At 47.0% G+C, this 14099-nt stretch overlaps 1 protein-coding gene and 1 long non-coding RNA gene across 3 annotated transcripts; one reads left to right on the top strand and one right to left on the bottom strand.

The window, feature by feature from the left end:
• The first annotated feature begins 134 nt into the window (after positions 1-134).
• rtf1 (RTF1 homolog, Paf1/RNA polymerase II complex component) lies at positions 135-9980 on the top strand. Of its 2 annotated transcripts, none has more exons than XM_076985702.1 (18): positions 135-313; positions 1589-1699; positions 2400-2550; positions 2770-2974; positions 3106-3223; positions 3368-3479; positions 4068-4209; positions 4331-4508; positions 4662-4744; positions 4881-4968; positions 5205-5312; positions 5600-5677; positions 5846-5967; positions 7121-7178; positions 7267-7344; positions 7635-7733; positions 7828-7942; positions 8097-9980. In XM_076985702.1, exons 1-18 carry the CDS (start codon positions 230-232, stop codon positions 8201-8203), a joined length of 2037 nt encoding a protein of 678 aa, XP_076841817.1. In that variant the 5' UTR covers positions 135-229; the 3' UTR covers positions 8204-9980. The 2 variants fall into 2 exon arrangements, with proteins under 2 accessions (XP_076841817.1, XP_076841816.1); XM_076985701.1 differs by having other exon boundaries at positions 4325-4508.
• Positions 9981-10112: 132 nt separating this feature from the next.
• On the bottom strand, positions 10113-12721 carry LOC143486049 (uncharacterized). The gene is made up of 5 exons (XR_013123118.1): positions 12580-12721; positions 12123-12214; positions 11521-11715; positions 10730-10809; positions 10113-10501 (listed from the first exon to the last, which is right to left on the bottom strand). It is a non-coding gene; the product is annotated as an uncharacterized LOC143486049 (long non-coding RNA).
• Between the last annotated feature and the right edge of the window lie 1378 nt (positions 12722-14099).

The raw sequence follows: 14099 nt of genomic DNA, 5'->3' as shown, positions 1-14099 counted from the left end.
TGGCGGGAATGGGCTTCCATAGTATGTCAGTCCGAGCGTAACTAACGTTTTAAAAACATTTTTAAAAAATCCATTTGGATCGTGAAGAGTGACGTCGGCCGCCGCCGAGAGGACGAGCTGCGCATGCGCCGTGGATCTCTAGCGCCTTTGTGCGGAGGAGCGCGGAGCTGCCGCCGTTTCGCTGGTCGCGAGGGCTCGAGCTGGCTGGCTAGCGGCGCGCGAGCTAACGATGGTGAACGTGAAGAAACGGAAACGTCCGATCGTCATCGACTCCGACTCGGAGGACAGTGCGAGCGACGACAATTTGGACCAGGTAAAGGTGGAACGACGTCCCGGGGAACCTTCGACGCGGGGCCCGTGTGGGTTCGTGTGGCCGGAGAACGTAAGGCAGCCTGGAGGGGAGCGCTGAGAGGGGGACCCGTGCTAGGTGGCTAAGCTAACGCCGCGCGACACTCGAGGCCTCGCGACTGAAGTCTGGTTCTGTACCGCGGTCCGAGACCCTTTTACACGGCCCTTGTTTCTCTACGCGGCGCTGCTAAATGTTTGATATATGTCTTTATTTCTTCATTATTGCTCTCGTTAGCGAACAGGGCCGAAGTTGTGTTTCGGTGTTGACAAACGCAGCTAGCTGCCAGGCTAGCGTGCTAACTAGGGCATTAGTTACTGATCTATTTGTAAACACGAACGCGTCCGGCTGCTTCCTGCCGCCACTCCGACACGGCGGGCGCAGCCTGGTGCCTTTACTTCGTGATGGTAAACACTCATATGTTTAGAATACATTCAATACGTCCGCAATGGCTGGATGTTGATGAAGTTAACTAGCTAGTCAATTGTAATTACAGGCATCATCGCAGTCTGTATGTGTTCATGCCACCAAGCTGGCTGGCTGGCTAAGAGTGCACTTTGTTTTTGCATATGTGCAAGCCTGTTTTTCATGAGTTAGTTGCGAACTTGCTCACGTGTTTGTAGCCGTACTGTTCGGACTAAAGCCAAGCCAGATCGTGTTGTTGTGTTGTGAACTAATTTTATCCCGTGGTTAACAGGTCAGCAGGCACGGATTGACCTAGCCGCTACGAACAGGCGTGCACCGGTTCACTGCGACCGTTCGCCTTGCTGCACATAACGTGTAACTGCAGCTTCAAGAAAGTTTCACTGCTAAACGGCTCATTACGTTACCGTGTCTCCTCTGAACTCTTGTTGCGGCAGTAGCAGTGCAGTTGCGGGACTTTAACTGGACCACAGCTGTACATGCTTGATAAAAGTAGAAGGTGCGATGAAACAGAAGATTTTTGTGCATTCAGGTGAAAACAAAACTGGTGCTCGAGTTAAAGTCTCTACTTTAAATTCATCAGACAACTCACTTAGTCAGTGGATAAACTCTGATAAATTTGAGATTAGTAAACACACTAAAGAGGTTAATTCTTTCACAAGTGACACCATCCTGAGCTGATGCCAGTTTAATGTCACTTAAAGGTTTAATCATCATCGAAGTTGGTTTGTAGGTGGAAGATGCGTTCATGAGATCTCGGCGCCACTCGATGGTATTGCGAGCGGCTGATTGGATGCCGTCTCCCTGTCCTCTCCCCAGGAGCTGCTGACTCTCGCCAAGAGAAAGCGGGTCGACTCGGAGGAGCAGGAGGAGCCCGTCAGCAAACCCGCAGCATCTACAGACTCTGAGACGTCCGACAGCGACGATGAGGTTCTGGTTCATGCCCAACTTCCGCACCCTGCCTGAGAGCACCTGTAACGCTCTCATCAGGGGCTGCGTTAGGGAGACGGCCTAGGAGAAGAAATTTGAACAATTTGTGCATGCACAGAAATAGTTTAAATAGGCAGCTTATCAAGTTGAGTCAGGCAACACCATGGGTGTGACCCACAGTCAGGTAATACAGGTAACCCCATGGTTGTGACCCCACAGTCGGGTAACCCCATGGTTGTGACCCCACAGTCGGGTAATACAGGTAACCCCATGGGTGTGACCCACAGTCGGGTAACACCATGGGTGTGACCCACAGTCAGGTAATACAGGTAACCCATGGGTGTGACCCACAGTCGGGTAACACCATGGGTGTGACCCACAGTCAGGTAATACAGGTAACACCATGGTTGTGACCCCACAGTCGGGTAACCCCATGGTTGTGACCCACAGTCAGGTAATACAGGTAACCCCATGGGTGTGACCCACAGTCGGGTAACACCATGGGTGTGACCCACAGTCAGGTAATACAGGTAACCCCATGGGTGTGACCCACTGTTGGGTAACACCATGGATGTGACCCACAGTCTGGTGGGTGTAGCCGACAGTCCAGCAGCAGGAGACGTGTAGATAGTTTACAAAGGCTGCTTTCTTAGTGAGCCCTGGATGTACGCTGACTCAACGTCCACTGTGTGTGTTCTAGTGGACTGTCGGAGGCACCAAAGCCAAGAAGAAGGTGAAGCCAGGGAAGGGTGCGGAGAAGAAGAACCCTGCGAAGAAGAAGGTGAATAAGGCGGCAACCTCAGGCAGCTCAGATGGGGACAGTTCAGCAGAGAGCTCCGCCCCGGAGGAGGGTAAGCGGCAGCACGTCCTCCAGCATGGCCAAACCACCACTGCATGCGTCCGGCCCTGTCAGTGCCGTCAGTGGAGTGACCGAGTTTGCTTCTCTGTGGTTTATTTTTGTGTGCGATTCCTCAAGAATTCACTGGAAATATACCCTGCGTTTGCACTGGATTTTAAAAGCGAGTGTTAAGGAGGGTGAGGTTAACGCCCGTGTTTGGTGAACCGCACAGGCGAGGTGTCGGACTCGGAGAGCAACAGCTCCTCCTCCAGCTCGGATTCCGACTCGTCTTCGGAGGACGAGGTGTTCCGGGACGGCTACGGCGACGACCTCATGGGCGACGAGGAGGACAGAGCGCGCCTGGAGCAGATGACGGAGAAGGAGAGGGAGCAGGAGCTCTTCAACCGAATCGAGAAGAGGGAGGTGCTCAAACGCAGGTGGGCAGAAGGACGCTCCTCTGGAAATGTTCTTGAATTGATTCATGGCAAAACTCCTAGGGACCAAGCTGTTGCCAGGACAGCTGTCACCAGAGGTTCTTTTTTTACATCTCTTCTCCTCTGCCTCTCAGGTTTGAAATCAAGCAGAAGCTGAAGACTGCAAAGAAAAAGGAGAAGGAGGAGAAGAAGAAGAAACAAGAGGAAGAACAGGAGAAGAGGAAGCAGTCTCAGGTCACCGACACACAGGTGGTGAGTACACTACCCCTGCCAGCGGGAGGTGCTGTAATAATGTGTGCTAAAATCCAGCGCGTAGTTACTAAACATTGGACCCTACTTGTGTACTCGATGTCATCTCTCCGCGCAGTCCAACGTGTCTTCTGTCCATCTGCACAGGTGATGTCTCATAATAAAGAGCGTCGGTCGAAGAGGGACGAGAAGCTGGACAAGAAGTCCCAAGCCATGGAGGAACTCAAAGCAGAGAGAGAGAAGAAAAAGAACAGAACAGGTCAGTGTGTCTCACCACCCCACACAACAGGTCAGTGTGTCTCACCACCCCACACAACGGGTCAGGGTGTCTCACGACCCCACACAACGGGTCAGGGTGTCTCGCCACCCCACACAACGGGTCAGGGTGTCTCGCCACCCCACACAACGGGTCAGTGTGTCTCACCACCCCACACAACAGGTCAGTGTGTCTCACGACCCCACACAACGGGTCAGGGTGTCTCACCACCCCACACAACGGGTCAGGGTGTCTCACCACCCCACACAACGGGTCAGTGTGTCTCACCACCCCACACAACAGGTCAGTGTGTCTCACGACCCCACACAACGGGTCAGGGTGTCTCGCCACCCCACACAACGGGTCAGGGTGTCTCGCCACCCCACACAACGGGTCAGGGTGTCTCGCCACCCCACACAACAGGTCAGGGTATCTCGCCACCCCGCAGAACGGGTCAGGGTGTCTCGCCACCCCGCAGAACGGGTCAGGGTGACCATGGTGTTGAAGGGCCTAATTTGATCAAGACGGTAGATGTTGAACAGCCTTGACTGTAACCTGTGATGTCTAACCTTTGCACCTTGACCCTTACAGCTGAGCTCCTGGCCAAGCGGCAGCCACTAAAGACCAGCGAAGTGTACTCTGACGACGAGGAAGAGGAGGAGGAAGATGACGATAAGTCCTCGGTGAAGAGCGACCGCAGCTCAAGATCTTCATCCTATGACGAAGAGGAGGAGTGAGTGTTAACTCCGCTGCCCCTCTTGAGCACATAAGAAAGGCAGTGTGAAAGCGAGTCTCACCCGTGTGTGTGTGTGTGTGTGTGTGTGTGTGTGTGTGTGTGTGTGTGTGAGAGACAGGAAGGAAGTGGCGCCCCCGCGCTCTCAGCCCGTCTCCCTGCCCGAGGAGCTCAACCGTATCCGGCTGTCGCGGCACAAGCTGGAGCGCTGGTGCCACATGCCCTTCTTCGCCAAGACCGTCACCGGCTGCTTCGTCCGCATCGGCATCGGCAACAGCAGCAGCAAACCCGTCTACCGGGTACGTGAGGCCCACCGGGGCGCCAGAACACAAGCTTTACGGCAGGCGTGTGGTGGCTAATATAAGGGAGGGTGACTGTTCTCCCTGCGTCTGTCTGTGGGTCGTTTCATCTTGTCCTTCTCCACATCCTCCGTGACACGTTGGTGTTGGCAGGTGGCAGAAATAGTGGACGTGGTTGAGACGGCGAAGGTCTACCAGCTGGGCTCCACCCGCACAAACAAGGGTCTGCAGCTACGGTGAGCTACGCCCCCGCCGGGCCCACCACTCCCGGGCTCGCTGTCCGCTCATACGCACGCTGACGCTGTGTGTGTTTTTGCGTGTTTGTGCGTGTTTGTGTGTGTGCGTGTGTGTGTGTGTGTGTGTTTCCTAAAGGCATGGGGGTGACACCCGAGTGTTCCGGCTGGAGTTCGTGTCCAATCAGGAGTTCACTGAAAACGAGTTCATGAAATGGAAAGATGCGGTAAGTGTGTGTGTGTGTGTGTGTGTGTGTGTGTGTGTGTGTGTGTGTGTGAGTGAGAGAGAGAGAGAGAGATTCTGTGTGCATCTCCTGGAAACAGAGGCTACAGGCAGTTTGTTTCAGACATTGGAGTTAAACTGTTCGTCCCCCAGCTCTCTGTATGTTGCTATGGCAGTAGGAGTGTGCTGTCTGTACAGGAGCTGGCTGTTCATGTAACCGTGGCAACTGTTGCTCTGCAGATGATCGGTGGTGGAATGCAGATTCCTACTCTAGATGAGATCACTAAAAAAGAGCTGTCCATCAAAGAGGCCGTCAACTACAAGTTTAATGACAAAGACATAGAGGACGTGAGTGTCTGTCCCAGAAAACATGACGCGTGTGTATGTGTGTGATACATGTGCGTAAGATCATACATGTCATACATGTGTGATCACGTGTGTGTGTGTGAGTATGCATGTGCAATCATGTGGGTGTGATCATACGTGTGTGTGTGTGAGCATGTATGTGTGATCATACATGTGTGTGATCATATGTGTGTATATTTGAGTATGTGCAATCGTGTGTATGATTGTGTGTATGTGAGTGTGTGTATATGCTATCGTGTGTGACTGATCGTGTGTGTGTGTTCCACCAGATTGTGAAGGAGAAGGACAGGTTCCGCAAGGCCCCCCCGAACTATGCTATGAAGAAAACGCAGCTGCTCAAAGAAAAGGTGAATGTTCCTACATAAGAATTGAGTTGTTATTGATGTTTGGAGTGTCCTGTTCCCTTACGTGTGCGTGCGTGTGTGTATGGTGTGTATGGTGTGTGTGTGTGTGTGTGTGTGTGTGTGTGTGTGTGTGTGTGTGTGTGTGTGTGTGTGTGTGTGTGTGTGTTTTAGGCAATGGCAGAGGAGAGTGGAGATGGTGAGCGGGCCAAACTGTTGCAGGATCAGTTAAATGAACTGGAGGAGAGAGCAGAGGCCCTGGACAGACAGAGGACCAAAAACATCTCTGCTATCAGGTCAGCACGCACCATACACGGCACACGCACACACACACATGCGCACGCACGCACCATACACACCAGTGTTAATTTTGACAACAATTTTTGATTTAGTTTTAGTCTTAGTCTTTTGACTAAAATGTCATTTAGATTTAGTCATAATTTAGTCATTGGATTTGTTTTTAGTCTTAGTCTAGTTTTAGTCGACTAATTATCATTAGAATTTAGTCGACTAATTATCCAAAGAATTTATTTGACTAAAATATAAATGGTGTAATAGTCATTATATACACTTGCACAAAATGAAACATTTATTAACCAGTTACAGAATATTATCGTTTGTACATGCAATATATACAAAACAACTTTATTGACCTGAACTTAGTTTTCAGAATTGAGCATATCAATAACAAAACATCAGTAGGCTCGCTCTACCTGAAAACATGGAGTTTATGAACAGTACATATTACATTCTATATAAAACTGGGTGCTATAAAAACAACAATGCCATAGCCCACAGATGTCGTTTCATTTGTCGTATTTTTCCTGACATCATCGTCCCACATGGTTTACACACCGTCTTGTTTTTCCTCAAAGTCAAAGGAGAAATGTGTCCATATATCGCCACTCATCTTTCTCCCTGCTGACATTGTCGAGTTAACTTCGAGTTGAATTTCATGAGTGACCACAGTTCACAAGCTTGTATGCAATGTGAAGACGTTAGTTCTGATTGGACGGTTACCCGGTTTGTCCCGCCTCTCTGTGTACGCTAAAGTAGTTACGGTTGGATCTCTTATTAACTTATCCCTGCCTTTCTCAAAAGCTAAATCAGATCGGATTGAATGTCGTCACTGGCCAATATTTTCGTCTCGTTTTTATTTGTTGAAGAAAATGTCCATTAATTTCATCATCGTTTTTATCCCTTCGTATAGTTTTTATTTAGTTATCGTCTCATTTTCGTCATGAAAAAAAGGTTCGTTGCCAATCTATGACAAAAATTATTCGTCAACGAAATTAACACTGATACACACACACACGCGCACACACCCTACAAACACACACACACCTTTCTGTTCAAATCTAACAGTGGCATTAATAACATGGTTAATAATAATTTTCTTTCTCTCTCTCTCTCTCTCTCTGTTTCTTTTTCTCTCGCCTCTTCCCTCAGTTACATCAATCAGAGGAACCGCAGCTGGAACATCGTGGAGTCTGAGAAAGCGCTGGTGGTAAGTGGGCATGCACAGCCCTCATGCTTTGCTCACAGCGCTCTGCTGGAACGTTCTGGAAGGTTTTACTGTGGTGCCGTTTTCCTAGGCTGAAGGTCAGAACTCTAAGAATCAGCAGATGGACCCTTTCACCAGACGGCAATGCAAACCCACGATGGTGTCCAATGTAAGAGCCCTCTCTCATCACTCTTTCACTCTTTCCATGCTTTCTCTCTCTCTCCTTTCATCCCTCTGTCTCTCTCTCTCTCTTCCATGATCACATTAATGTCCTATAGAGGCTTCAGTGAATTAGCAAGCATGACTGATGCCCCAGTGTGAATAGAGTTCAATTCCATAAAGATTGTTGTCAGTCTATCTCCACTAATTAAAGCTCATCAGCACCTCATCCTCACCAGATCGTCTTAGCTGACCTGTGGGCCCCTCGGTTGTTTCCCTTTCTCCTTGTTGGTTTTGTAGGCCAGAGACCCTTCTGTCCACGCCGCCATCCTCGCCCACCTCAATCAGAAATACGGCTCAGGTTCCGGTGCAGACAACGCACAACAGGCCAGCAAGCAGGTGCATAAAGCAGGAACACACACACACACACACACACACACACACAGCTTCTGCCCTTTCTGATCTGGCGTGTGGTTCTGTCTGTGTTAATCAGGGCCCAGGCGGCCAGAAGGATAAAGACGGCACCAAGACGACCAGCGACCTCTCTGAGGACCTGTTTAAAGTTCATGACTTTGATGTCAAAATCGACTTGCAGGTTCCCAGTGCCGGTGAGTTGCTGCTGTGTAGTGGGTCCCTGTTGTAGCAGTGCACACAGATTTACAGTTACCCTGGTTAGCCTGTGTGACTGGTGACCAAATAGTGTGTGTGTGTGTGTGTGTGTGTGTGTGTGTGTGTGTGTGCGCGCGTGCGTGTGTCCTGCAGAAGCCAAGTCTCTGTCCGTGAGCTCCAGCGCGTTGCCAGTGAAGGACGGAGCTCCCCGCCGCTCTCTCAATCTGGAGGACTACAAGAAGAGACGAGGCCTCATCTGACCTCTGCTCCACCATGACTCACCCCTCTCCTCCACCGAGTACTGCATGTGTTAGAAACCTGCACCAGGGAACTGAGGCCTGTGTGTGTGTGTGTGCGCGCGTGCGTGTGTACGAGAGAGTGAGTGTGTGTGAGTGCCAGAGAGGGTATGTGTAGATGTAAGCTTGTATACATGTATACATTTGTGAGGATAAGTGTGTGTGTGTGTGTGTGTGTGTGAGAGAGAGAGAGGATTGTGTGATGCAATGCGAGACAAGCTACTTGTGCAGTTGTGTGCAGGCATTCTGAAACTTGAGAGCAAGTATGACAACTTCACAAAATATGACGTTTTTTTCCCTTTATAGACTTACTTTATAGGAAATTGTCCACTGGTTTAATTATACCGTATACCCCCACGTTTTGTTTCTTCTATAGTCTTTGCTCTTTTTGTCAATATCTTCAGTTCTTACGAGTGTACCATTTTTATTGATGACCCACATTTGGGAGAAATGGAACTTGGAATCATCTAAAAGAAGGACTGTTAATACTTGGGGAGTTTTTGTGACCGCGTCCACCCCCTCATCCCCAGGAACTATTTATTCATCTCTGTGGAACAATATAACCAGTTCGGCCATGCAGTTTGGAGTAACCCAGGATGGTCTACCTGATAGACTCTGTGATTTATGTTTGCCTCTTGAACAGACGTTTCTGGGATCATATTAAAGTGCCCCACCCCCACCCCTGACCTCTGCATGACCTCTGACGCTGAGGATCTGATGAACAAAAAAAGAAGACTACACACTCCTTTTAATGAACAAAACCTGCTTGGTTTTTAAGTGACACCTGTATGGAATACCTCGTTCCAGTGGAGTATGTGGAGATCTGGGTCCCCCCCCCCCCCGTACTTAAGTATCCCTATGTTCCCCCAGAGCTGATGTGTGTTATTGATTATTGATTATTGATGATGTCCCTTAGTCAGGTCTCGTATTGATGTGGCATGCCTTGTAAATAAGATTTGGCCATTTGGAGTGAGTGCGGTAAAAATAAAAGAGCACTGTTTCGTACTGAATGTGTATGTGTATATTTGTTCTCGCGTTTTATGTTCTACCTAGAAATAAAAACAACCGTTAAAGCAATGAAAAGCTTTACCATATAGTGTAATAGGCTATATGCACACGGGGTGCTGGCGTATTTCCGCTAAAATATTAGCCAGGTCAGCCACTTCCGCTTCCACACTGTTGTGTAGAGTTTATGTAAGTCGCGATAATGTCTCACGCAAAGACGTTTAAGTATCAGCGAGCTGACTGCACTACAGCTGAACATTGTTGTGTACCCTTGTGTCAGGCCTCCAGTAAGTACAACAAAGTACTTAGTTGTCATACGCTTCCCTCCGATGTGGAAAACCGGGCTAAATGGATTGTTGCTATCCGGAGGGAGAACTTGACAATCACTCCGCATACCCGCGTATGTAGACGGCGTTTCAGGAAAGAGGATCTGCGTGAACCAGACTCCGAGTCAGGACGTAACAGTATCTGTATTTTGCTCTTGTGTTTATTTGATCTTGCTTCATATGGATTGCGCTGCTGTAACACACGATTTTCCCCTCTGGAATAAATAAATCAAGCTAGCTAGCTAGCAAGCGATCTATCTATCTGTCAAGAATCCCAACAGAGGATGTAATGTAATTATCTGTAGTTATGTATGTATTCATGTACATTTTTGTACATTAAATGTGGTTTACATGTGTTGTGACCAAATGCTGATTTACTGCAATAAATTCACTGTTTAAGTACTGTTTAATTTATCTTAGTAATAATTTGTCACCCACCTGAGTTCTGATTGCTTACCATACTGTATCAAGTACACAATACACTGCCCAGATTAATGCTAATTTCTTTATAATAATTCATTTTCTATAAATTACATGCATATATTTTTAATGAATATAATTACAGCTATAATAAAACAATGAAAACAATGAAATATATTTAAACACACCTTTAAACACAACTTACACAACAGCTGAAACTGAATCCAGTGCAGTGAAACACATTGATATACACACACAGGTGAAATGAGCACACGTGCCCTGAATGGATCCTCCATAGCAATTCCTCTTCTCATAGCAGAGGTTTGATAAGTTCCCCCCTGAACTTTGTCCTCTAACGGAACAAATTTCCTGGAAACGTGAGGAAGTTAAACGTGGCTTTCTAAGCTGAAGCCATTCTCCACATTCACTTTGCTTTCTGGTTGCGCACTCAACTTTATGTGCCATTTCCCAGGTCATGGTAAGAGACTTGAGGTGGAGCTGTTCTTTTTCACTGCAAACAAACATGTAGTCTGAAGATGCCAGTCTGTAAACAACCGAAGGTACAGCTGGAGGCAGAGGTGCATCATGGGAGGGAGCAATGTAATCTTTAGCCACTGGCTGCTGGTAAAACAGAGGACTACCAGCTTGCACCATTCCAAATGCACTCTCAACCAATAGATGATCTTGGGAGATGCCCATCGTAGTTATCAATGGTGCAGTTTGAGGAGAAAATTCTTACCGTACACCCTCAAAAACAGCTCTTTTCTTAGGTCTTGCTGAGAGAACTGCCATTTTATCCACAGGCCCTGGCTTCACACCCTGTTTAAGATACATATCTAATGTAAGTGCTTCTCAACCCTGGTACTGAAAGCCTATGATCTAAACATTTTAGTGTTTTCTCTGCTCCTAATACACCAGATTCAGCTAACCACCTAAGAGGCCAGTCCTTCTTGGGCTAACGTAGGTGTGTTAGAGCAGGGAACATTTACAGAGCAGAGGATCCTAATGATCAGAGATATATCTACAGAGATCACTATTTATTTATACTCATACTGCTAATGTGCATGGTTGAATAACTCAACCTGTACTGTGGTATTTTATATTCATTTATATGTTACTGTAATGATGCATACTAAAGTTTGTTTATGCAAAACAGGACTTCCGTTATGGTGAGTAGGTATAATTATTGGCCACTTTAGTTGGCACAATTCTTTTCAGGCAAGCTTTGTAGTTCAACAACTAAAGATCATTCAATTTCTCTGCATAGATTGATTGTCTTCACTCCACTCATCTATGGCCCAGATCACCCCTGAGCAGATATTATATGGGTGGTGGATCACTGTCAGCAGTGCAGTGGTATATGTGCTTTTTATTTTTAAAATCAATTACATTTTGCAGTCTTAATATCCGAGATGATGTCTTTATAATTTAAAATAATTAGTATATGACTGTATTCTGTGTTTATTGACATTTTTCATAGCACCCTACATTTTTACACAAATGTACAAAGATTAGAATATTATTACTTACCAAAGTTATTGGCTTGTGCCATTGCTGCTCACTCTCTGTGCAGCTCAGGACAGGAGGAACAGCAGGAACTCTTAGTTGTGAATAATGTGCAGTTTGATAAAGCAATGCCACCACATGATTGCACAAAGTTGTCCCAGCAACACATGAGCAGGAACAATGAAGCAGTGAAACTGGTCTCGAATCATCTAAAGAAATCTGCAAAAATACAAAATGTATCAAATTCAATGAGAAACAGTATCAAGTGCAATAAAAAAAAAACCTGTTGACAAAATATAATCAGCCAGGAAAGGCTATATAATTAGAATACACTGTCACTAATAGTCTACAGTGTTGCCTAATGTGGCCCTCATTTGACATCAACAATTTACCAGCTTCAATAGTATTTACAATAAAGTAAATCAGGAAACATCTGAACAAATACAGTTTCTGGGGGTTTTGCCTTTAACATTCACTTTTCCTGACATTAAGTCATACTCACATTGCCAGGTAACATTACTCAAAACACTCGCGCATTTTCACCAACAAAATGTTTTTAATCCCCATAAACATAAATCTAAAAACAACGTTCATAGCATTTAGCTTCTAAAGCACTGTCACCCTACACTCGAGCTGTGTGGCTTCTCCGACTTCTTCATCGACGTAAAACAGGTCGCCCTCACACACATCTCTCCTGTCACCTGATCTTTGTTCCACACTAAAATGCGAATAAAAGAACAGACTTACAGTATGTGCTTAATAGTGAAGTGAGATAACTCAGTCCTGAGACAGGTTAGTCTCCGGCGCGGATTCCGTGTTTGTAAACAAAGCACAATATTTTTTGTTTTGTAAACAAACACGCGTCGGCGAACGCCGTCGAGTTGTTTACAAACACAGATTCCGCGGCGGATTCCGCTGTTTAACCCAGTCATGGCCAGGCTAAACACAGGGATCCGCCGGGTTTGTGTTGATCTTGAGTTTAAGCTGTTACGAAGTTTAGTGTTCAGACACGACCAGCTAGCTAACAAACACACACACACACAATGCTAATGCTAACACTTTACGTTTAGACGGAACACTCACCTCCGTAGCTGTCAATATAACTAGATATGTACATCTTGAAACCTTTCTCTTTCTCGCTTGAAGGAGCCACGGCATGTGTGTCTTGACGATCCGATGAACATCGTTGACCGTCATCCGAGGGAGGTCCTGCAAACAGCGCGTGTAAAACGTAAAACGCCCGAGATAACCGGAAATGATACTGCCGGTATATGCGCATGCGGAAGCGTCACGTGCACAGAGCGAATATAATTCCACATGACGTCATAATACCTGCTCCGTCGTCATAACGACGGCACAACAAATGAGGGTATATATATAAATGCATGTACAGTATAATTTCATATCAGTCTACGTAAAGACAATGAAGTGGAAAGATATTAAAAGGAGTTGTCTCTGGTGCTGGTGCTGTGGAGGCACCCAAGAAGATTCAGATGACACAGACACAGAGGAGGGATCCGGAAGAGTTCGAAAGAAAGAAAGAATTCAAAAGAAAAAAAGAAAAAACAAAACAGAACCAAAACAGGAGACCGACAACACCCATGGCCTGAGTGAGTAAATGAGTACAATGGTGACAACTTATTTTGGGGCATATATTGGGGCTTATTTTGTTCTTTTAACACAGCTGAATTTGGTGTTTATTGGTCAAACCAATGAAAAATGGATAAAACAATATTAACTAAAGCGGTAAAAGGAATCAATAGAACAAATCAAAGAATTAAACTAAAGCTGTAAAAACTAAAAATATACAAAGTCTTATGCTGTGTTTAAAGTCAATGAATTAAAGTGGGTTTTAAGACTTGTTTTAAAAATGGGCAGTGAAGGGGCTTTTCTAACATGCAATGGTAGGTTGTTTCATAATCTAGGAGCAGCGTTGGAAAAAGCTCTATCCCCTCTGAGCTTACGCTTTGCGTTACTTTTGGCGTCTCCTGCCACAGGGCATATGGTGTCACATGCATCCCTGTAGGAAAGAGAAGGGCTGGCTTTGTAATTCACCCAATGATGGAAAATATTTATTACAATAAAAAACTATATGCACTTGAACTTAAAACTATTGCGCCTATGCCAGCCGCCCAGCCTGCGCCTATGGCACCCACCAAGCCTGCGCCTACGCCAGCCGCCCAGCCTACGCCTACGTTAGAAGTCCAGGAGTGGTCCGTGAGCGTACCCGAGGTCTAGGAGCGGTCCGTGAGCGTACTAGTATTTATTCCTTGTGTTGTAGCAGCCCTTATGGCTGAACGGTTCCTCAGAGTGACGCCAGCTGCCCGGCCTGAGCCTACGCCAGCCGCCCAGCCTGCGCCTACCCCACCCACCCAACCTGCGCCTACGCCAGCTGCCCAGCCAATGCCTACGCCAGCCGCCCAACCTAGGCCTACGTTAGAGGTCCAGGAGCTGTCTGTGAGCGTACTAGTATTTATTCCTTGTGTTGTAGCAGCCCTTAGGGCTGAACGGTTCCTCAGAGTGACGCCAGCTGCCTGGCCTGCGCCTACGCCAGCCGCCCAGCCTACGCCTACGCCACCCACCCAACCTGCGCCTACGCCAGC

This window comes from Brachyhypopomus gauderio, unplaced genomic scaffold, assembly GCF_052324685.1.
Source record: "Brachyhypopomus gauderio isolate BG-103 unplaced genomic scaffold, BGAUD_0.2 sc43, whole genome shotgun sequence".
Classification (NCBI taxonomy): Eukaryota; Metazoa; Chordata; class Actinopteri; order Gymnotiformes; family Hypopomidae; genus Brachyhypopomus; species Brachyhypopomus gauderio.
The sequence above is the reverse complement of the archived record's forward strand: the minus strand, read 5'-3'. Positions and strand labels throughout refer to the sequence as shown.

Excerpts from the sequence above, each read along its gene's own strand:
- rtf1 (XM_076985701.1), top strand. The coding sequence starts at position 230 with ATGGTGAACGTGAAGAAACGGAAACGTCCGATCGTCATCGACTCCGAC. Across the intron at positions 3,224-3,367 it reads AGGTCACCGACACACAGGTG|GTGATGTCTCATAATAAAGA; the intron begins GTGAGTACACTA and ends CCATCTGCACAG. Across the intron at positions 3,480-4,067 it reads GAAGAAAAAGAACAGAACAG|CTGAGCTCCTGGCCAAGCGG; the intron begins GTCAGTGTGTCT and ends TGACCCTTACAG.